Genomic DNA, 23,063 nt, shown 5'->3' with positions numbered 1-23,063 from the left:
GAGCGCGGTGAGCTGAGATCGCACCACAGCGAGACTCTGTCTCAAAAACAAAACAAAACAAAAAAATATTCAGTTGGTAATCTGAAGGATTATCTGAAAGATTACCCACTCTCCCTGTTGGAAACAACCAGAAAATAAACATAAAAGTGGCTACAACATAAAGTAGATAGGTGGGATGCATCATACTGAGATTTAAAAAACATATGACAATTATCACTGTCACTGCCAGCCACGTAAAAATGGAACAGAACAGTGGCGGGGTGGGGAGAGGAAGAGGGAGAGGGGAGGAGGGAGAGAGCAAGAGAGCGAAGAAGAGTTGGGGGAGGGGGGAAACAAAGCAGGAAAAGGATCTATTAAACAGAGGTCTAAAGAAGCTAAAATTTGGAAATGGCAACTCTGAGACAAGCCTGAATAAAAAGTGGGGCTGAGGCCAGGTGCAGTGGCTCCTTTCTGTAATTCTAGCACTTTGGGAGGCCGAGGTGGGACCTCAGGATCACCTAAGGTCAGAAATTCGAGACTAGCCTGGCCAACACGGTGAATCACCATCTCTACTAAAGGATACAAAAATTAGCTGGACGTGGGGGCGCACACCTGTAGTCCCAGCTACTTGGGAAGCTGAGCCAGGAGAATCCCTTCCATCTGAGAGGCAGAAGTTGCAGTGAGCCAGTATTGTACCACTGCACTCCAGCCTGGGCAACAGAGCAAGACTCCATCTCTCAAAAAAACAAAGGGAGGGTGGTGCGCTGAAATTGGAAATTAATTGAAAGTCTGCACACTCAGCTGGGCACAGTGGCTCACTCCTATAATCCCAGCACTTTGGGAGGCTGAGGCAGGTGGATCACGAGTTCAGGAGATCAAGGTCAACTGACAAACATGATGAAACCCTGTCTCTACTAAAACTACAAAAATCTGCCAGGTGGGGTGGCACGTGCCTGTAGTTCCAGCTACTTGGAAGGCTGAGGCTGGAGAATAGCTAGAACCCGGGAGGCGGAGGTTGCAGAGCCTAGATCGAGCCACTGCACTCCAGCCTGAGCAACAAAGCAAGACTCCGTCTCGCCAAAAAAAAAAAAAAAAAAAAAAAGAAAGAAAGAAAATCTGTATACTCAACATTTTCCCCACCTATATCCAAAATTTTAATACTTTCCCAAAATAATAATAATATATAAACTTCATATGAATATACTGAAGAATACTATAATTAGAACTGCTAGGCTGGGCGTGGTGACTCACACCTGTAATCCCAGCACTTTGGGAGGCCGAGGCATGTAGATCATCTGAGGTCAGGAGTTCAAGACCCCGCCTAGCTGACATGGTGAAGCCCTGTGTCTACCAAAAACACAAAACATTAGCCAGCCGTGGTGGCGCACACCTGTAATCCCTGTTAGGAGGCTGAGGCAGGAAAAGCACTTGAACTCGGAAGGCAGAGGTTGCAGCGAGCCAAGATCGTGCTACTGGATTCCGACCTGGGCAACAGAGCAAGACTCCATCTCCAAAAAAGAACAAAAACAAAAACAAAAACAAAAAACTGCTAGTGTAGGTATTGGTGTCAAAAACAATTACTCGTTCATTTTGTAATTGAAATGATACCTCTTCCTCCAACCCTTACCCTAACCTTCAGTTTAGTATCTGCTTCATCATCCACATAACCATATAGCTTTGAGTGACATCAATACCATAAACAGACTCTTCCCAGACTCTCTTTTCTTTCTTTCTTTTTTTTTTATTTTATTTTATGAGATAGGGTATCACTCTGTTGCCTGGGCTGAAGTGCAGTGGTGATGATAGCTCACTGGAGGCTCAAACTTCTGGGCCCTGCAATCAATCCTCCCACCTCAGCCTCTGGAGTACCTAGGACTACTTGTGCAGATTACCACACACAGCTTACTTTGTATTTTTTGTAGATGGGGTTTCATCAAGTCGCCCAGGCTGGTCTGGAACTCCTAGCCTCAAGTAACTCACCTGCCTTGGCCTCCCAAAGTGCTGGGATTACAGACATGAGCCACCGTGCCCAGCCTCAAAATAATTTAAAAGGAAAATTTCCCAGGGCTGATAGTCTTTAAACTTAAAGGGTATATATCAAGTACAGAGATGGCAAAGTAAAAAGAGTTCCCGCAACTCTGTGACATTTCTGAGGACCAACAATAAAGCAAAGAATCTAAAGATAACAAGGGGAAAAAAAGGAAAAAAGAACAAGTCACCTAAAGATAGAAAAGAATCAGCCTAGCACCAATTTTTGCACCAGCAAGAATAAATGGTAAAATAAAAATTCTATGTAAATTTGATTTTCTCCCTATAATGTTAGAAACAAAGTATCAATCAAGTATAAGGGAAGAATAAAAGCACCTTAAATCATGAACAGACTCAGGATTTAATTGCCACATACCCTAAGACATTGCTCTAGATGAAGGAGGAAATCAACCAAGAAGAAAAAGAAGAAATGGGATCCACGAAACAAAAGATTCAATTGAGAAGAACAGTGAATGGGAAATCCGAGGAAGGCAGCTAAGCAGCAGGCTGAGAAAGTCGGAGCCGAAGAATAAAGGGACCCGAGAGAGACGGCTAAGAAAAATGGGAGTTTCCTGGAATAGGTACTACTGGTTGGGAGGTCAGAAAAACAAAACTATGAAAATATGATCCAAGGTGTAGTATTCAAGAAGAAAAAGCAAGTAAGAATGGTAAACTGGGCTGGTGCGGTGGCTCAAGCCTGTAATCCCAGCACTTTGGGAAGCAAAGGCAGGTGGATCACTTGAGGTCAGGAGTTTCAAGACCAGCCTGGCCAACATGGTGAAACCCCATCTCTACTGAAAACACACACACAAAATTGCTGGGCGTGCTTCGCACATCTCTAATCCCAGCTACTCGGGAGGCTGAGGCAGGAGAATCGCTTGACCCAGGAGGTGGAGGTTGTGGTTGCAGGGAGGCCAGGTCATGCCACTGCACTCCAGTCTGGATGACAGAGCAAGACTCTGTCAAACAAAAAACAAATAAATAAAATAAAATAAAAGGGCAACTTCTCAGCTCTGATCTCATTATAAAAATTGCTGACAGCTGATCATGAACCAAATAAACATTCATCAGTTCTCTCTCAAAATGATTCCCTAGGATTTCTTTTAATGCAGCTATCACCCCTTCTCCCTTATCATCTCTTACATTGTTGAGACAAATACTTGATTAAATAGAAAGTTAAAATAGTTTTCTGCCAATTTTTAGTTCAACTTTATTATGAATTTCAGTCATAGCTTTCAGAGGGAGTTCTCTATAGTGTCTTAGTCTATGTGTAAGATTCCACCCAAGTTGTTACTAACCTAAGAAAAAGGGTAAATTTTATACCCGGGCTTTGGTATATAATACTCACAAAGGTTCTAAGAATAAGAACAAAAAGGCTTTTCAAAGAAGGAGACAAGGCTAAGGAACTAGCAGCTATTCTAAAGGAGACTAATGAAACTTGAATACAAATGTAACGGACGTTCCTAGACTAGCCTCTGGATTTAAAAAGGAAAAAAAAAAAGCTGCTGGATTGGGGTGTGGCAGCTATAAAGAATACTGGACAATCCAATCCAATGTGAATATAGATTGCATATGTGTAAACAATGACAGGCTTGTACTATGTGTACATGGAAAGATAGGCTCGTTCTTAGGGAACAGATGCTGAAACATTCTGGGGTGAAGGGTTATATCTATAAACTACTCTCAAACTGTTTAGAAAAACTGCAAAATTTCTACAATTGGTGAATCTAGGTGAAAGGTATAGTGGTGTTCATTTAACATATTTTTTTCTATAGATGTGAAACTTAAAAACTGAAAACTTGGGGATAATAATATGAACTTTAATAGAGACTAGGCATTAAATTGTCTTAGGTATGACAACAGGTTTTGTTTTTAGAGTCCAGGTCTTGCTCTGTCGCCCAGGCTGGAGCACAGGGGTGTGATGACAGCGCACTGTAGGCTCCAACTCCTGGGCTCAAGCCATCATTCCACCTCAGCCTCCAAAGCAGCTGGGAATACAGGAACACAGCACCATGCCTAGCTAATTTTTTTTTTTTTAATTTTTGGTAGAGATGAGGTCTTGCTGTGTTTTGAACTCCTGGCCTGAAGCAATCTTCCCTCCTGGGCCTCCCAAAGTGTTGGGAGTACAAACATGAGCTACCGTGCCCAGCTACAATACTATTATGCTTATGTAAGATCGTGTCTTTTTTTTTTTTTTTTTTTTTTGAGACGGAGTTTCGCTCTTGTTACCCAGACTGGAGTGCAATGGCGCGATCTCGGCTCACCACAACCTCCGCCTCCTGGGTTCAGGCAATTCTCCTGCCTCAGCCTCCTGAGTAGCTGGGATTACAGGCACGAACCACCACGCCCAGCTAATTTTTTGTATTTTTAGTAGAGACGGGGTTCTCAATCTCTTGACCTCGTGATCCACCCGCCTCGGCCTCCCAAAGTGCTGGGATTACAGGCGTGAGCCACCGCGCCCAGCCGATCGTGTCATTTTTAAAAGATGCAGGCTTAAGTATTTAAAAGCAAAGCTTAACTATGTCTGCAACTTCCATAAAGATTCAGAAAAATTATAAACGGAAATAGATATATAAACTTACTACTGCCATGTTATTGTTTTCTGGTTGTTTTGTATAGATCCTTTGGTTCTTTCTTCCTCTCTTGCTGTCTTCTTTCATGAATAATAAGTGATTTTCTCTACTGGTATTACTCAATTCCTTACTTTTTATCTTTTGTGTTAACTACTGTAGGATTTTGCTCTGTGGTTACCATGAGGCTTACAAAAAAATTTCATAGTTATGACAAGCCATTTTAACCTGATAACTAATTTTGATTGCATTAAAAAACTACTTAGGCTCTGCCCATTCCACCCCCAATTTTAAATTTGGTGTCACAGTTTACACCTTAGTAACAATGTACAGTATTCTAGAAAAGTACTGAGAGGAGAATTTACGTGTTTTCACAATAAAATTGGTTAACTATGTGAGATAATGTATATGTCAATTAGCTCAAATTAGCCTTTCCACAACATACGCATATTTCAAAACAACATATTGTATACAATAAATATGCACTTTTAGCCAGGTATGGTGGCTCATGCCTGTAATCCAAACAATTTGGGAGGCCAAGGCTGGAGGACCACTTGGGCCCAGGAGTTTGAGGTTGCAGTGACCTATGATTGTGCCACTGCACTCCAGTCTAGGTGACAGAGAAAGATCCTGTCTTAAAAAAATAAAATAAATAAGTAAATAAATATATTCATTTATATTTGTCAAAAATAACTATAGAAAGAGATATATATATACACACACACACACACGCATGCACATATACATGCAAACTTACATACATACTAACTATAGTTCAAGTTTTATTAAAAGGGAAAGTGAAGAGAAGGGAATACATGTGACCACCTTACCGCAGCATCAACATTAGCAGGTGAGTCTCCATTAGGGTCTGCCAGCATAGAAATGACACTAATCATGATGGTTTCCACAGTGTGGATAGGGAGCCAGCGTTCTTCTGGCTTTTCATAACCATACTTATCTTCCCCAGGCTCATGAAGAATAGAAATGCACACATCACCATTTTTATCAACTGCAAAATTAAAGAAGAGGGTTGTTTCATATATTGCTAATTTGGCCATATATAAAATATCAATTACAAATGTGATCCTGATTCACACAGTATCTGTATAAAACATGACATATATACAGAAGTTCATGTCTAAAAATGGAATGTGTTGACTTTTTCGGAAGACTATAGTATAGATTTTACCAAATACATAGGATCCATCTGACAAACCCAATAGGAACGTAAGCTATCTTTTTCATTTATGTAAAAAACATTAAAATATCTAGTATATAGATGGATGGTACTTAACATTCACGTCATAAGTACGACATAATAAATGAATAAATGGCAACTACTGAATCAGTTCTTCATTTGCAGAAAGTACCAGCAACTGAGTTTCTAGGTAATGGTTTCCTAGTTTCCCACTAACTTACAGACTTAAATCAGTGATAGTCAAAGGCCCAGAGATTTTCCTAAGAAATGTATTTTTACAATCATATAAAGGCAAAATTGTATTTTCTGGGAAAGAAGCATATTCAATTCACAAAACTAACATGCCATACTGCCAATGAAAACTCATCAACATATATGACACTCATGGGGCCTCCTTTCTATAAATACATTTAGTAAGAAAACATCCTTATTTTTGGGAGACGTGTGCTGACACAACTGTTTAAGTGGTTTGGCAAAAAGTAAAATATTACTTATTGATTAAAAATAAAAAGGTCATGCAGGGTGGCTTACGCCTGTAATCCCAGCACTTTGGGAGGCCAAGGAGGGTGGATCGCTAGGATCAGGAGTTTGACACCAGCCTGGCCAAAATGGTGAAACCCTGTCTCTACTAAAAATACAAAAATCAGCCGGGTGTGGCGGCGCGTGCCTGTAGTACCAGCTACTCGGGTGGCTGGGGCAGAAGAATCGCTTGAACCCGGGAGGCGGAGGTTGCATCGAGTAGAAATCATGCCATTGCACTCCAACCTAGGTGACAGAGTGAGACTCTGTCTAAAAAAAAAAAAAGTCCTAATCCACAAATTCATTTATATATCATATAAATAATCCCTATTGTGAAACTAATCTTTGGGTAACATTTATCCACTGTGATTTTTTTTCAAAGCATACTTTGAGGAGGAAATTTTTGAAAGGAATTTAAATAGTGACAATATTTATATATATTTCATTCCTAACTTATTCTACATAGTCTAACAAATTTGTGAATAAATAATTCTAAATCTTATTTTTCATTTCATAACATCAATATTTATCCTGTTACGAACTCTGGGTAATCAGAATCAAAGTTTGTACATACCAATCAATATCACTGCTCTCGTAATTCGACACTTTTTGGTGGATTTTTGTTGTTGTTGCTTTGGTTTTTGAGACAGGGTCTCAATTTGTCACTCAAGCTGGAGTGTAGTGGTATGATCACAGCTCTGCGCAGCCTTGACCTCCCAGGCTCAAGTGATCCTCCTGCCTAAGCCCCCCAAGTAGCTGGGTCCATGGGCACATGGCATGATGCCTGGCTAACCTTTTTTTTTTCCCATAGAGATGGAGGTCTCACTATGTTGCCCAGGCTGGTCTCAAACTCCTGGGCTCTAGCGATCCTCCCACCTCGGCCTCCCAAGTAGCTGGGACCACAGGCACATGGCACCATTCCTGGCTAAATTTTTTTTGGTAGAGATTTAGTCTTACTATGTTGCCAAGGGTGGTCTCAAACTCTCAGGATCCTCCCACGTCAGCCTCCCAAAGTGCTGGGATCACAGGCGCCCAGCCATCAAATACTTTCTCAATGCCTACTGCATGCCAGGCAGACATCTGACAGAGAAGTACAGCAGTGAATATATGACAGACGAGGCCCATGCCTTCAATGCTTTATGTATGAGTTTTTCTATAATTAAGATTCCTCTTCCCAACCCACCCCAATCTGCTAGTAAAATCTATTAACTGAAATAGAATCAGGACAAGAATAACATCAAAACTTGTAACACTACAAAGTTCAGCATAAAAATTTCATAGAGTATTACTATTTTTACAATGTTTTCTGTACTTAGGGTGTAATAAGGATTTTTTTCCAAGTCATTTTTCTTTAAAAACATGCTAGTAAGTGTGTGTACAGAATTCTACCCACAGCAATATACGATTCATTTTCCTTTTAAAAAAACTAAGTTATCACTAATCCAGGATCTTTGTATTTTTAACCTTCTCATATCATTTTAAACAGTTTATTTTAGAATGAGAATATTTTTAGGCTTAATACCTATTATCAAATTATGTTTTAAAGGATTCTATCAATTTATACTGCTATCAGCAATCTGAGATGACCATTTCATTGCTTCCTCAGGATGAACATTTTTCTTTATTGATACTGTTTAAATTTCATACATGACATCTGATTTATTTCACTTTTCTAAATACTTTTGGGGTGACAACTTTCCATGGATATAACCTGTATGTCTTTCCTCTTCTGTGAAATGTCTGTTCTTATCCGTTAGCCAGTTACATACTTAACGTTTCCTTTTCTCTTGCCAAAATGTTTCTTAGTTTTCCCCATTTAATTTCTGCCTTTTACTTTTTTCTTTCATTTCAATGTTCATTAGAAATGGCTTTATTTTTCTGATACAGTACCCACTTAAGAATATTATATTGCATGCAGCTGCCATTTCTCTTTGGTCCTGTTTGTTCCGTCTTTCAGTGTTTATTATTTTAAAAAATATAACGTTTTTGTTCCTTACACCAAATAAGTGCTATTCACTACTTAAAAATCATTTATAACTTTTTATTGCTTTTAGTGTTTTCTTCCACTTTGCTGTTTAGCATGAAGAAAATTCTATCATTTTCTCTGGAAATAGCTCGCCTATAGTCTCAACACCAACTACTCAAAACAGTTTAGTTTTTATCTTAAAACTAAGCTACCTGAGTTGGGCGTGGTGGCTCATGCCGGTAATCCCAGCACTCTGGGAGGCTGAGGTGGGCGGATCACCTGAGGTCAGGAGTTCGAAACCAGCCTGGCCAACATGGTAAAACCCCCATCTCTACTAAAAATACAAAAATTATCCAAGCGAGGTGGCACATGCCTATAATCCCGCTACTCAGGAGGCTAAGGCAGGTGAATTGCTTGAACCTGGGAGGCGGAGGTTGTTGTAGTGAGCCACTGCACTGCAGCCTGGGCAATAGAGTAAGACTCTTTAAACAACGACAACAACAACAACAACAACAAAAACAAAAAACAAAAAACCCACAAAAGCTAAGCTACCTAAACAGTGCATACACTTCTAGCTAGCTCCTTTTTCTTGAGGCCATGCAAAGTTCTAAAAACCTGATTTACCCTTCTCTTCTCTATTTACTCACCACAACTGTGTCACGAGTGGTCTAGATAACATATTTATTTTCCTGGGTACCTTAATCTACCTGAACTCACCCCTCTGGACCAAGACAACTCATAATATGGCAACACTTTGCTGGATACATTTTCCTTCCCTGGCATCTGTGATACTCTTGTTCTTCCCTGGTTCTTGAGCCACTCACTCAGTCACTTTCCATTTTCATCTTCCTCAATCTGACTTTCTTCCTCAATCTGACTTTTGATGTAATTCTAATCTCCAACATTAATTATATTTTCCCTAGATAAATTAGCTCATTCATTATCATGTTATCTATCATCTTGATACAGTAACTTCTAAGGCCCTTAAGCTCATTGCTCAACCCTGAACTAGTTTTATCTAATTATCTAACTGGATGCAGCAAGTATACCTCAAGAAAAACTGAATATATGTAAGGTCACACAAAACTATTTCCCCTATAATAATTTTATAACATCTCTATAATTCACCTACTGTACAATTTACCTATTTGAAGAGCACAATTTAATGGTTTATGTCTAGTATGTCTATAAGAGTTGTACGATCAATAGCACAATCAATTTTAGAATATTTTTTCACCTACAGTGAAACCCAGGTACCAGTTAGCAACCATTTCTTAATCCCCCACCTCCCCTCCAGCAGCAGGGAACCACTAACCTACTTCCAGTCTCTATGGATTTGCCTATTCTTGACATTTCATACAAAGGGAATCAAACACTATGTCACTTTTAACTTCTGACTTGGTTCTCGTAGTAGAATCTTTCCAAAGTTCGTCTATGTGGTAGCATGTACCACTACTTCATTTCCTTCTTTCCTTGAGAAAACAGTATCATATAATTCATTTGTTTTCATTGCCAAATAATATTCTGTTCTATGGATCCACATTTTGTTTTCTATGTATCAACTGACAGACACTTGGGTTGTTTCCACTCTTTGGCGGTTATGAATAATAAATGCCGCTGTGAACACTCATGTTCAAGTTTTTTCTGGACATGTGTTTTCAATTTTCTTGGCTAGGTGCCTAGGACTGGGATTGCTGGGTCATGGTAACTATGCTTAACCTTTTGAGGAACTGCTAGACTCTTTTCCAAACATCCGCACCATTTTACCTTCTTGCCAGTAGTGCATGAGAGTTCTAATTTCTCTACTTCCTCATTGACACTTGTTATTATCTTTTTTATTATAGGAATCCTAGTTGGTAAAAAGTGGTATTTTGTTATGATTTTCACTCTATATTTTTGTAAACAGCCAGTCAATCCTAAATTCTTACTTCTCTGTTACCATCCACCTCTGACAGTCAAGTCTAATTGCCCTTCCTGTGATACTATTCTTAGTTCAAGATTTTTTTTTTGGAGACGGAGTCTTGCTCTATCGCCAGGCTGGAGTGCAGTGGTGCAATCTCGGCTCACTGTAACCTCTGCCTCCTGGGCTCAAGCGATTCTTCCGCCTCAGCCTCCTGAGTAGCGGGGACCACAGGCACATGCCACCATGCCCGGCTATTTTTTGTATTTTTAGTAGAGACAGGGTTTCACCATGTTGGCCAGGATGGTCTCGATCTCTTGACCTCGTGATCTGCCCACCTTGGCCTTCCAAAGTGCTGGGGTTACAAGCGTGAGCCACCGCACCCGGCCAGTTCAAGCTTTTATTGTCTTTTACTCAAATTATTACTAAAATGCTCTACCTCACGGCTATCTGATTCAGCACCTGACTTCCCCTTCCAATTGTCCACGAGTGTAATCGCTCAAGAAGGAAAATTAAGAGAAACCTATTACATAGCTTTTTTATTTTTTGTCATTTTCTTTTTGTCATGACAATCTACTATTATGCACAGCTTTAAAAATCATTAAATGAGTGCTCACGGCCTAAAGAAGGAAGTTCAAGCCAAGCATCATCTTCAACAAAATTCCATCCAAGGCTGGGCGCAGTGGCTCATGTTTGTAATTCCAGCACTTTGGGAGGCTAAGGCAGGCTGATTACTTGAGGTCAGGAGTTTGAGACCAGCCTGGCCAACATGGTGAAAACCTGTCTCTACTAAAAATACAAACATTAGCCAGGTGTGGTGGTAGATGCCTGTAATGCCAGCTACTCAGGAGGCTGAGGCAGGAGAATCAACTGAACCCAAGAGGTGGAGGGTGCAGTGAGCCAAGATCGTGCCACTGCACTCAGCCTGGGTGACAGAGTGAGACTCTGTCTCAAAAAAAAAAAAAAAGAAAAAGAAAAAGTCTTTTCAACCTTAAAATGAAACAAAACACCATTTTAGCAGCAGTCCTCTTAAACTACCTAGATTATTGCTAACTTTCTTCTTACCAGAAGGGAAGTCCCATGTACTTGCTTATATATATGCTTTCATTTAATTTTCACAGATAGAAAACATAGGCCTGGCGTGGTAGCTCATGCCTGTAATCCCAGAACTTTGGGAGGCCAAGGTGGGCAGATCGCTTGCACCCAGGAGTTCAGGACCAGCCTGTGCAACAACATGATGAAACCCCATCTTTATAAAAAAAAAAATACAAAAATTAGCTGGGTGTGGTGGTGCATCCCTGTCATCCCGGTTGCTTGATCACTTGAGCCCAGGAGGTCAAGACTACAGTGAGCTGTGATCATGCCATTGCACTGCAGCCTGGGTGGCAGGGTGATACCCTGTCTTAGAAAAAAAGGACAGGACAGGACAGGGCAGAAGGGAAACAAGGGAGGCAGGGAAGGAGGAAAGGAAAGGAAAAGGAAAGGAATGGAAGGAGTGAGGGAGCGAGGGAAGGAGGGAAGGAGGAAGGGAGGAAGGGAGGAAGGGAGGAAGGGAGGAAGGGAGGCAGGCAGGCAGGCAGGCAAGGTAGCTTAAGGCTCCAAGAAGTTTTGCCTAGAGCTACACAGCTAATTTGTGGTGAAGCCAACATTCAAGTCTTTGTCCCATCTTCTTTGGAAATAGGTGCCTATTATAAACAAGTAATGCAAGTGAAAGTAGAAGAAATGCCAAAAGCCTAGGAAGAAACAGACAAAAGGTCAAAGTACGAGAGACAAGTGTCACCCATTCATGCATCCACATCCTGCAGGACTGCTGCTAGTGCGCTCTACCACAAACTGTCAGAGACGGTTTCCCCTTCTTCCTGACATGAAAATCAACTATCTTTTACAATCACTGCTGCCTCAGATACAGCACTAAAATATGCTAAGCCCCTTGGCTCCCAGTAGCTTCCCATGTGCCAGTCCCAGTCTCGCATATGCCCATCTGTTTTCCAGCCTTGGCTACTATGACATACTCCATACCCTTCCGATAAATCCTTGTTTAACTTCATTCAATCATTCATTCCTGTCTCACTGATTCCAGCTTAAACTAATATATGCGTTTCTATTCCCTGCACCCAGAAGTCTTGATGAGAAGCAAAATGCAAATGAGTATAATAGCCTAAAGAGACAACTCTGATTACATAGTCAAAATAATTAGACATCTCTATCATACAAAACAAAGCCAAAAGTTCAGAGAGACTGTTTTATAAATAAAGCTTTTCTAGCCTAACCCTTGGGGATTTTATTTTACTTTATAAAAATAGAGGAATTTTTTTTTAATTTTTAAATGAAACACAGGGCTTCATTGGGGACTTACACATAGGGGAGAGAGTCCAGTGGCAGCTGCCCAGGCAGGAGAACTGCCATAATGTGGATTTGAAATGGTTGCTCTTCTTTAAGTAAAAAAAGTCAATGTCATTGCTACATGCACAGCCATACTAGATGCTTTCCAGGCTTAAAAAATATAATAAAAATGTTGTTTCCTATGATGCTGTCAGTAACCTTATACCTAAGAATATACATAGAAATTAAGAGTTGTCCACGGTATAAAAATAATATGAAAAAATATAAATTACAAATCCAGTTTTCCTAATTTCTCTGTTCTTTGTAATAGCCAGTGAATCATCTAATAACTTGATAATTATCCCCTCAATTACAGGAGCTCTACTGATGTTATCACTTAGTAACCTTGCCTCTGGTTTAAAATATGAGTCTCAAACCAAGCTGAAAACTAATAAATAAAAAATAACTTTTTCCACATGATCTCTATTTTGCCTTCTCTCTTTTTTTTTTTTTTAAGACAGTCTCACTCTATTGCCCAGGCTGGAGTGCAGTGGTGCAATCTCAGCTCACTGCAACCTGTGCCTCCCAGGTTCAAGTAATTCTTGTGCCTGAGCCTCCCAAGTAGCTGGGATTAAGGTAGGAGCCACCATGCCCAACTAATTTTTTTTATTTTTAGTAGAGACGGGGTTTCACCCTGTTGGCCAGGCTAGTCTCCAACTCCTGACCTCAAGAGATCCGCCTGCTCGGCCTTCCAAAGTGCTGGTGTTACAGGTGTGAGCCACCGCGCCTGGCCTCTCCTCTTTTAAAGGTTTTAGTACGCAACCATGTGCACAATGAACACAGTACAAAAATGCCAAAGCAATTTCACGAGAAATAGATCTTATTGACCTTGAACACTTCAATGACAGGCCATTGTATTTGCAAATGTAAAAGAAAACTAGATAAACTTACCATTTGGGTGCCAGATTTCTGTAATGAATTTCATTTTAGGAGGCCGGAGGGGATAATCTTTTGGGAAAGTGAGATGAGCCTTAAAAACACCACCTTCACTGGAAAAAAGAACAAGAACAAGTTCTTGCCTGTAAGTTCCTGCTTGCAAGTACAGAATCATTAAAGCAAACACAAAACAAGGGTGCCAGCACTAACATCAAAAATGAAGTAAACAAATAATCTGGATTCACCACAGGCAATTACTTACTCAAATAACTAGTTTAATAAACTGTCACAGCTATCACTTTAAACTCTCAAGAGAGTTAGTAAAATGAGAAGAAATCATGTGCTAAAAAGACATTCAGATCAGATCACATTACCGCTATACTACAAACCCTTCCATCACTTTCCAATGCACTTAAAAGAAAATTCAGAAGGTTTAACATCACCAGTTTCTCTATGCTGATTTCAAACTATCATTCCTCTCTGTTCTAGCCAGTCTTCTTTCTGTTCCTCAAACATATCTCACCTTTCTCATCTCAAATCTTAGGCTTATTGTTTGTTCCTTGTCTAGGAACAGATATACTGCCTCCATCTGTCCATTTACTCATTTCATCATTTATCAAATATTTATTCAGCATTTATGTGTCAAACTCTAGGGGTACAGCAGCGAAAAGAATCTCAAGGAGTTTATATTTTAATGACTTTCCAGAACACCACTGTGGAACAGAACTGTAACACTGGAGATGTTCTGTATTTGTGCTGTCCAACAATGTAGCCACCAGTCACCTGAAAGATGGCTTATGACTCTATTTTAGACAACGCATTTCCAGATCACTGACATTTAATTAGCAATTATTCTTCAGGAATCGTCAAAAGAATAATACAGTGAGTTGTATACATTAATCAAAACCAAAGAGGTCAAGTCAGCCTTACTGGGCAAAAACATTAAATTCCTGTCTTTCGGCCTTTGTACTAAATGTTGCCTATACTGGAAATACCTTTCTCCCTTTGTCTTCTGATGATCATTCAGTACTCAGCTTATATATTACCTCTTTCTAAATCTTTCTAAAGATTTTTACTAAAATCTGAACTAGCCACCAGGTCCCCTCTAGTACAATGACATCTTTTTTAAATTTATTTTATTTATTTATTTTTCTTCTTATCTAGGAATTGCTTGAGATGATCTCTTTAAATTTCTTTACTGCAATACCATTTCGAATTCTTCTACTGTTCAATGTGTCCAACCATTACAGTCATGACTGTGGTTGTTTCAGATCAGTGAGAAAAGAAATTCTCAGCTCATTAAATGGTTTTCATTCATTGAACAAATGCATATTGTTTACCAAGTTACTCTAACCATTGGTCTACATAAAAGGAGAGAACAAAGCATCGGAGAGCACTGTGGAGCTTACCATGTTAGTGGCAGAAGGAAAATATCCACCAGGAAAAATATCAGTACTAAGTACTGTCATGGAATAATATGAGGAATCTATTGTTAAATTTTTTAAAAGCAGGTATTTCTAAAATAATCTCATTTGTCTTTAAAGAAACAGTGGGAGCCGGGTGCAGTGGCTCACGCCTGTAATCCCAGCACTTTAGGAGGCCAAGGCGGGCAGACCAAGAGTTCAAGGGACTGAGGCCATCCTGGCCAATATGGTGACACCCCATATCTGTACTAAAAATACTAAAATTAGCTGGGCATAGTGGTGCGAGCCTGTAGTCCCAGTTACTCGGAGGCAGAAGCAGAAGAATGGCTTGAACCTAGGAGACGGAGGTTGCAGTGAACTGAGATCGTGACACTGTACTCCAGCCTAGAGACAGAATGAGACTCCATCTCAAAAAAAAAAAAAAGAAAAGAAAAAGAAAAAACTGGGAGGCTAGGCATGGTGGCTCATGCCTGTAATCCTAGCTACTCAGGAGGCTGAGGTGGGAAGGATCCCTTCAGCCCAGGAAGTCGAAGCTTCAGAGAGCTGTGACTGTGCCACTGCACAGCACTCTAGCCTGGGAAACAGAGTGAGACCCATTCTCAAAAAAAAAAAAAAAAAAAGAGGAGGAGGAGGAGGAGGTAAGGAAGGGAAAGGAGGGGAAGGGGAAGCAGAAGCGGAAAGGAAAGGGAAAGGGAGAAAGAAAGGGGGCAGGGGAGAGATGAGGGGAGGTGAAAGGGAAGGGAAGGGGTAAGAAAAGGGAAGTGGGGGAGTGTTTGTATACACACAGAAAAATGTCCAGAAACAGGACATCAATATATAACAATAGCTAACGAACAACAGTGTAGTGTTATGAGATCTTTTCCTCTCTGATCTGCTCATTTTAAAACAGCTTGAACTGTTCACCACAAGCAAGTATGAATTTTTACTGTTTTTACTGAACATGGGGGAGGTGCAGATTAAGTTTAAAAAAGAGACAGATCATTAATACCAAACACTTCTGAATAACACTTCTGAAATGCCACAGGACTCAGAGTATGAAAAGTCAGTGACCTTGATAATCCAATATTTTTAGTAAAAAGGAATAGAAAAAAGACTGTAAAGGATTAACGAATAGGGTAGTAAAGTACTTAAGCATAATAAACGGGACAATTTATACCAAAAGCTTAACAGTTGAAGATAGTAACTAGATGGGGAAACTATACAAATCAAAATTTTTAAAAGAGATATTCAGAAGAAATGAAAAATTAAGAAATGTTAGCCCACCTTAGGGCCTTCCTTTCCATAATTTAGGAGGTTATCTATTGAAGGGAAAACATGAAGACTTGAGGGAAGAGAAGCTGGAACAGCTGCTGTGAAGAGTGGATTACACGAATAAGAGTTAAGTCTTTATCTTCTCATCCTGTTACTCTGTGTGAGTTAGTGCCTACATGGGTGTTAGGCTATACTGATTATATGGACTCCTTTTACAAACAGGGCTGCAAAAGCAATTTAATGGGTCACTAGCAAAGTTTTTTTGTTAACAAAAATAGAAAACATGAGAGTTTATTATCACAAGTGGTTTCACTTATATAATCTACATGTGTTTTATTCACTCATCTACATACACATAAGTATGCACTGGGTCATGATGTAAAGTATTTCTAATTATGGGTTTGAAAGCCGTAAACACAGAAAACAGCAAAACGTGGTGGCACACACCTGTAGTCCCAGCTGCTTGGGAGGCTGAGGTAGAACTGTTTGAACCTGGGAGGTGGAGGTTGCAGTGAGCCAAGATTGTGCCACTGCACTCCAGCCTGGGCAATAGAGTGAGACTTTGTCTCAAAAAAAAAAAAAAAAAAGAGAGGCTATGTAAAAGGACCTGAAAGCCAGTGCCACAAAGCCCCTGCACTTGATCCCACTGGCAGCCACTTACCACTTGATTCCTTGACAACATTAAGTCAACTTTCCCATGTCACTTACTCTTGGTTGGTTAGATTCACTCAAAAGCTTAATAATAGCTGACTGGAATCCTCATCATGAAAAACTGCCTTAGACCTTCTAAATTGTTTTCAATTTCTAAAATGTCAACCAAATTCACCTAAGAGGGTAGCCCTAAAGATATAAAGCACACGATTTTCACTCTACTTGAAAATGCCCTCTCCCATTCTGAAGCAACCATGCTAATTTCTGATAGTTTTTCTCCTATCTGTGGACCGCCTTCTTCTATTTTATCTGTGGAAATTCTACTTGCTTTTTCTTTTTCTTTTCTATTTTTTTAAGGTGGAGTTTCGCTGTTGTTACCCAGACTGGAGTGCAATGGCGCGATCTCGGCTCACCACAACCTCCGCCTCCTGGGTTCAAGCAATTCTCCTGCCTCAGCCTCCCAAGTAGCTGGGACTACAGGCGCGCGCCACCACGCCCAGCTAATTTTTGTATTTTTAGTAGAGACGAGGTTTCACCATGTTGACCACGATGGTCTCAATCTCTTGACCTCGTGATCCACCCGCCTCGGCCTCCCAAAGTGCTGGGATTACAGGTGTGAGCCGCCGTGCCCGGCCCTGATTTTTCTTTAATGCTTAACTCAACAGTACTCAACTTATGCATGCAAACTTCTGCCAATCAGCCAAGTTAGCAAAGAGGAACCCCAAAACCCAGAGAGTACAACAACACCGTAGACTAAACATTAACATGTCACACATTCACTATTTTTCAAATATAAAAGGATGTGATTGTGGCTGGGCATGGTGGCTCACACCTGTATTCACAGCACATTGGGAGGCTAAGGTGGGCAGATCCCTTGAGGTCAGGAATTTGAGAACAACCAGACCAACATGGTGAAACCTCGACTTTACTAAAAATGTAAAAGTTAGCCAGGCAATCTACTCAGGAAGCTGAAGCAGGAGAATGGCTTAAGCCTGGGAGGCAGAGGTTGCAATAAGCCAAGATCACACCACTGCCACTCTAGCCTGGGCCACAAAGCGAGACTCCATCTCAAAAAGAAAAAAAAAAGAAACCATCGATGAATTCAAAATATCTTCCCTTTAATTACCTATTATCTTCATCACAGATACTGTAGTACAATTACTACCATGATATTAAAAAGAGATATGGAGGCTAGGCACGGTGGCTCATGCCTGTAATCCCAGCACTTTGGGAGGCTTACGCAGGTGGAGGTCAGGAGTTCGAGACCAGCCTGGCCAAGATGGTGAAGCCCCGGCTCTACTAAAAACTACAAAAATTAGCTGGATGTGGTGGTAGGTGCCTGCATTCCCAGCTACTTGGGAGGCTGAGGCAGAATTGCTTGAACCCAGGTGGCAGAGGTTGCAGTGAGCTGAGATTGCACCACTGCACTCCAGCCTGGGGGACAGAATGAGACTCCGTCTCAAAAATGAAAAAAGAGGTATGTAGCCAGCAGTTTCACATTTGAAAGAGTTGAAAAACCCAGGCCTAGTTCAAGTTTCTTCCATGAGGCCTCCCTTACTGTTTTTGTGTTAAATTACAAAAAATCTTTCAAGGATCAAATCCTATACCATTCTGCCATATTTATTTTATTTAAATGATGTACTGTATGCTGCCGTCTGAAATGTGGTCAACATTAATCTATTAATCCATATTCCTGTTGCACCTGTCTCTTGTCCATTCATTTTATCTGCCCCAGTTCACTATCTTTTATTCTTATATTTGGAGTCAGGTGATCACTGCCTTGGCTGTGCTCTGCAGGTGCTGCTTTCTGCTGGGTCCTGGAGTTGTCACCCCTTGGGCCTCTCGGTCTCCCACGGGCACAATGGAGGAGAAGGATGAGAAAGCTTGGGCGATGCTGGCCCTCTGGGGCCTCCAGTCACCTGACGACAACTTCGGATTCTGTTATTGATGTGCTTCGTTGGCTGTGGCAGCTATTTTTGCTATGATAATCCTGCTGTCCTTCAGACTCAGGATAAACAGGATATGCAGGTGAATACCGTGAAATTCATGCTGCTATATGCCTGATATTCTTGGCCCAATGTAGTTTTGTATTTCTTTGGTGGCTTAAAAAAAAAAAAAAAACGGCTGAGTATTTGGAATATGATGGGATACAATTATTTTTAGCTGCTTTATTTGCACTGGACAGGTTGTTTTTGTTCTGGATGGAATACCTAATGGTTTTTGGCTGATGGAATTTCAATGGTTTGTATTTGGGATTGGTGAGGAGTGCTTAGCAGCTGCCCAGAATACATATGCCGTGAGCTGGTTTAAAGACAAGGAATTAAACCTGGTGTTTGGACTCCAACAATTTAGCATGGCTAGAATTGGAAGTACAGTAACATGACTTCATGAGCTGCCTGTATTCTAACACTGAAGCTTCTTTGGGGTCTGCTGGCCACAAAACCCTTGGGGTCACGCTTAGGACTGGGAGTGTAACATATATTCTTTCACTAATCTCTGCCTTCCTTGGCTCTTGCTTACTTAGATCACAGAGCAAAGAGAATCCTTCATAAAGAACAACAACAACAAAAAAAAACAGGTGAAATTTTTAAATTAACTGATGTAAAGGATTTCTCCTTAGTCCTGGGGCTCATATTTATCATCTGTGTCTGCTATTGTGTTGCCAAGTTCCCTTTACTGGACTTGGGAAAGTTTTCTTTACAGAGAAATTTGAATTTTCTACCCAGGAATCAAGTGCAATTAACAGTGTTGTATATGTCCTATCAGCTGCCATGTCAAAGTATTTGGGCTCCTGGTAGATGAAACAGGGAAGGACACCATCTGGATTCTGTGTGTGGTAGCAGCCACTCTTGTGTCCCACATGGTGCTAGCCTTTACAATGTGGAACCCTGGGGGCTGCTTGTGTGTCTTCTGGGAATCTTCTATTCATTGTCTGCCTGTGCATTATGGCCAGCAGTGGCGTCTGTAGTTCCTGAACATCAGTTGGGAACTGCATGTGGCTTCACGCAGTTCATTCAGAATCTTGGGTTGGCCATCTTTTCCGTCACTGCTGGCATGATACTGCATATGCAGGGATATTTGTCTTTAGAAGTTTTCTTCATTGCCTGTGTTTCTATGTCATTTTTATATGTGGTCTTACTCATTTTGTGAATCATGCCCAGAGTCAGAACCTAAATTATTCCACAAGACAAGGGTAAGAAATAAAATTTTCCTATACTTAATAAGATTAGATTCGAAGAATGTTATGAAAAAAAGAGTAAAAATAAATTTAAAAAAAAGTTGAAGTGACTGTGTCATGAGAATGGCTTTGCATACATTGGTTTGAAATCCTCCATTTAAAAACTTTATAGACATTAGAAAAAATAATGGAATGGCAAGTTATATTTATATCCAAATATACCTATTTCAAAGTGTATTTGTGTGGACTATTTTAGCCTGTGTCTTTTCTTTGTATGTTGCTGAAGAATTCTATTTTTAATAGGCCAATTAACAATGAAAGGTTTAGAAAATTGCTCTGGAACATCCAGATAAACTTCAGAAAGAACGGTAAAAAAAAAGAAAAATATTGGAGCTTCTGTTGCAATCATCTTCATTAAGTGTGTATCTTAGGGATACAGCCTTTTCTTTACAGCAGAAAAAAACAATGGCATTGCCACAGACATTCTCTTTCGTGGTAGGACATAATGCTAGAAAATAACTGACAATATTTTTATGAAGGCTCTTTCTATTCACAACCAGTAGCTTGTGCTCTACTCTGTAATAATGTGGACTGCTGAGCAGTGACCCTTTTGAATTTATTTCTGTTACTAAGGACCCTAATCACTTAGGGACACAATACCATAGTACAAATTTTTGGTACAGTTTTTCAAATAGTCTAATTAATTACTACAAAGTGTCCTTCAAATTATAATTGACTGTTTACAAAGATAAGTAACAAAACCACAAAAGGGGAAAAAATAAGATATTTGTTTGTTTATTTATTTATTTTTTTGTTATGATAAGCAATAGAACATTGAGCATTTGGAACATTTCCTAAGCACAGGGTGTTTACCCTAGAAATAAAACTGCTAAGACCAAATTGAAGTAATTGTTCAAAGTCACTCAACTAAGAAGAGTGGAAGAGTTAGGGAGCTAACCAAGGCAGTCCCCCAAAGTCCACATTCTTCAACGCCACATGATAAATGGTATGGCTTTACCATTGATCATTCCATTTCTAAGCAGTGTAGGCACTAGGTTCATTCCCTCCAGAATTTCATTACAGAACAGATGGCTTCTGTCTCTACGTCTTACACAGGACTGCAAAATAATTTTGTAACAGGAATGGAATTTTGCAACTGTAAAAGAATGTAATTCAGAGTTTTGGTTAACTGGCTCTTCGTTTTCTATATCCACCCAAGGTAAGGCAGTACTACAAAATACATAATCTTAAGATTCTCCAAATTCTTCACACCATTGCCAGTGGTTAAAAACAAAATAAATAAAGCATACTCCTTGAACAGACCAGCCACTGGTGATGAAAGGAAAAGAGACATAAAAGAAGTTAGACAGTCACCATTCATTAATACAAATTTATAAAATGTTATAATCATCCAGTGATATCCAGGTTTCTTAAACTTTCTGGGGTTTTCTGTTTATTTGTTTAAGACAGGGTCTAGCTCTGTTGCCCAAGCTGGAGTGCAGAGCGTGATCTTGACTCACTGCAGCCTTCACCTCCTAGGCTCAAGTGATCCTCCCACCTCAGCCTTCTGACTGCAGGCATGTGTCAACATGGCTGATTTATTTATTTATTTATTTTGTAGAGACAGGGTTTCGCCATATTGTCCAAGCTGGTCTTGAACTTTCTGAGCTCAAGCAATCCGCCCTTGGCCTCCCAAAGTGCTGGGATTATACAGGTGAGCCACTGTGCCCAGCCTAAACTTTCTTACAAACCTAGTGTCACTTCTATCTGAAATTTTAATTTCTGTGGATATGAGTGGCTATCCATACTGCTTGATAATCAGTCTGAAAATAACAGGTATACCACACCAGTTTCAGAATGTACAAATCATAGAAAGACCTTAAAGACTACTGTAAGGAAAAGACTCATTAATGAAAATAAAAAGATGAGTATGACTGAATTAAGACTTGAGGTAACTATAGGAGTCCTGAAGTAACCCTTCGATGTAGTAGCCTGCAGTTACATAGACTGAAAAGACTGTGGTGTGCCGTCTACTGACTAAATGAGGGCTAATGATGGCATAGCGAGATAATCACACGAGCTTTTACAGAACTCTGGTACAGTATTACTTCTGTTATCTAATTATACAGCCGTGAATTAATCACTTAGGTTTGGGTACCATCTGAGCCTACACTAATTTATTTTCAATCCTATAACACACATCCCCATTCCAAGCCTCTCTTTCCCTTCACAGGCAGTTATTTATACGTAAGGTCTGTATATCCACTCCCAACAGTGCACTTCAGTCAGTTCCAAGATGGCCTCTCCTCTCTCCATTCCACTGAAATAACAAGAACATCACTACTTCCTGTTAAGACAACACATACTTTCTAGGCATTCTATGAAGTACTTGATTGTTGGCAGTATTTGAAAAGGCCTTTCTCACAAGCCTTTCTTCTTTACCCTGCGCCTTCCTATGCCTTCCTCAGGTCCTGCCCTAGGAGCATGCTCTCCTTCTCCTGCGCAAAGGCTACTGATCTCAGGAAGGCATGGTCCAGAAGTGACCATCAGTTTTCTCGGCAGCATGTACACACTCCAGAGGAGCTGCCAGAAATACTGCGGTGATTCATGTCTCAATTCAACAGCCAATACTTTTAAAAATGTATACCAAACACCAGAAATGGGTTTTTATTAGTGAAAACAAAAGTGGTTCTCTTCGGTGGAGCTGGAGGTATACAACAGTCAGTTATGTGAGGCTTTACAATAGGATTATGATCTGAGAAAGACCCTGGGGCGATTTTGTACATCACAGGGTGAACATACACAAGCCTGTAAGATATGGCCTACTTACACACCTGGGCTTTATGATATGGCCTATTGCTCCTAGGCTATAAACCTGTACAGCATTTTACTATACTATATACTGCAAGCAATTGTAACACAATGCTAAATATTTGTATATCTAATCCTGAGAGGTCAGGAGTTCGAGATCAACCTGGTCAACATGGTAAAACGCTGTCTCTACTAAAAATACAAAAATTAGCCAGGCATGGTGGTGGGAACCTGTAATCCCAGCTACTTGGGAGGCTAAAGCAGGAGAATCACTTGAATCTGGGGGGCAGAGGTTGCAGTGAGCCAAGATCATGCCACTGCACCCCAGAC

The 23,063-nt window shown here is 40.3% G+C and overlaps 1 protein-coding gene and 1 pseudogene across 1 annotated transcript in view; one reads left to right on the top strand and one right to left on the bottom strand.

Annotated features, from left to right (window-relative positions):
• The window catches only part of UBE2G1 (ubiquitin conjugating enzyme E2 G1), a 139,256-nt gene that overhangs the window by 13,185 nt on the left and 103,008 nt on the right, over positions 1–23,063 (bottom strand). Inside the window, exons 5-6 of the mRNA XM_064377997.1 lie at positions 13,434–13,531; positions 5,408–5,586 (exon numbers count right to left, since the gene is read on the bottom strand). Of these exons, the coding sequence (XP_064234067.1) occupies positions 5,408–5,586; positions 13,434–13,531 (277 nt within the window). The remainder of the gene's footprint in view (positions 1–5,407; positions 5,587–13,433; positions 13,532–23,063) is intronic.
• On the top strand, positions 18,552–19,965 carry LOC105714447 (major facilitator superfamily domain-containing protein 1-like; annotated as a pseudogene).

This window comes from Aotus nancymaae, unplaced genomic scaffold (assembly GCF_030222135.1).
Source record: "Aotus nancymaae isolate 86718 unplaced genomic scaffold, 86718_ANA_hifiasm-v0.15.2.pri h1tg000018l, whole genome shotgun sequence".
Taxonomy (NCBI): Eukaryota; Metazoa; Chordata; class Mammalia; order Primates; family Aotidae; genus Aotus; species Aotus nancymaae.
This window is presented reverse-complemented; position numbering and strand designations above follow the sequence as displayed.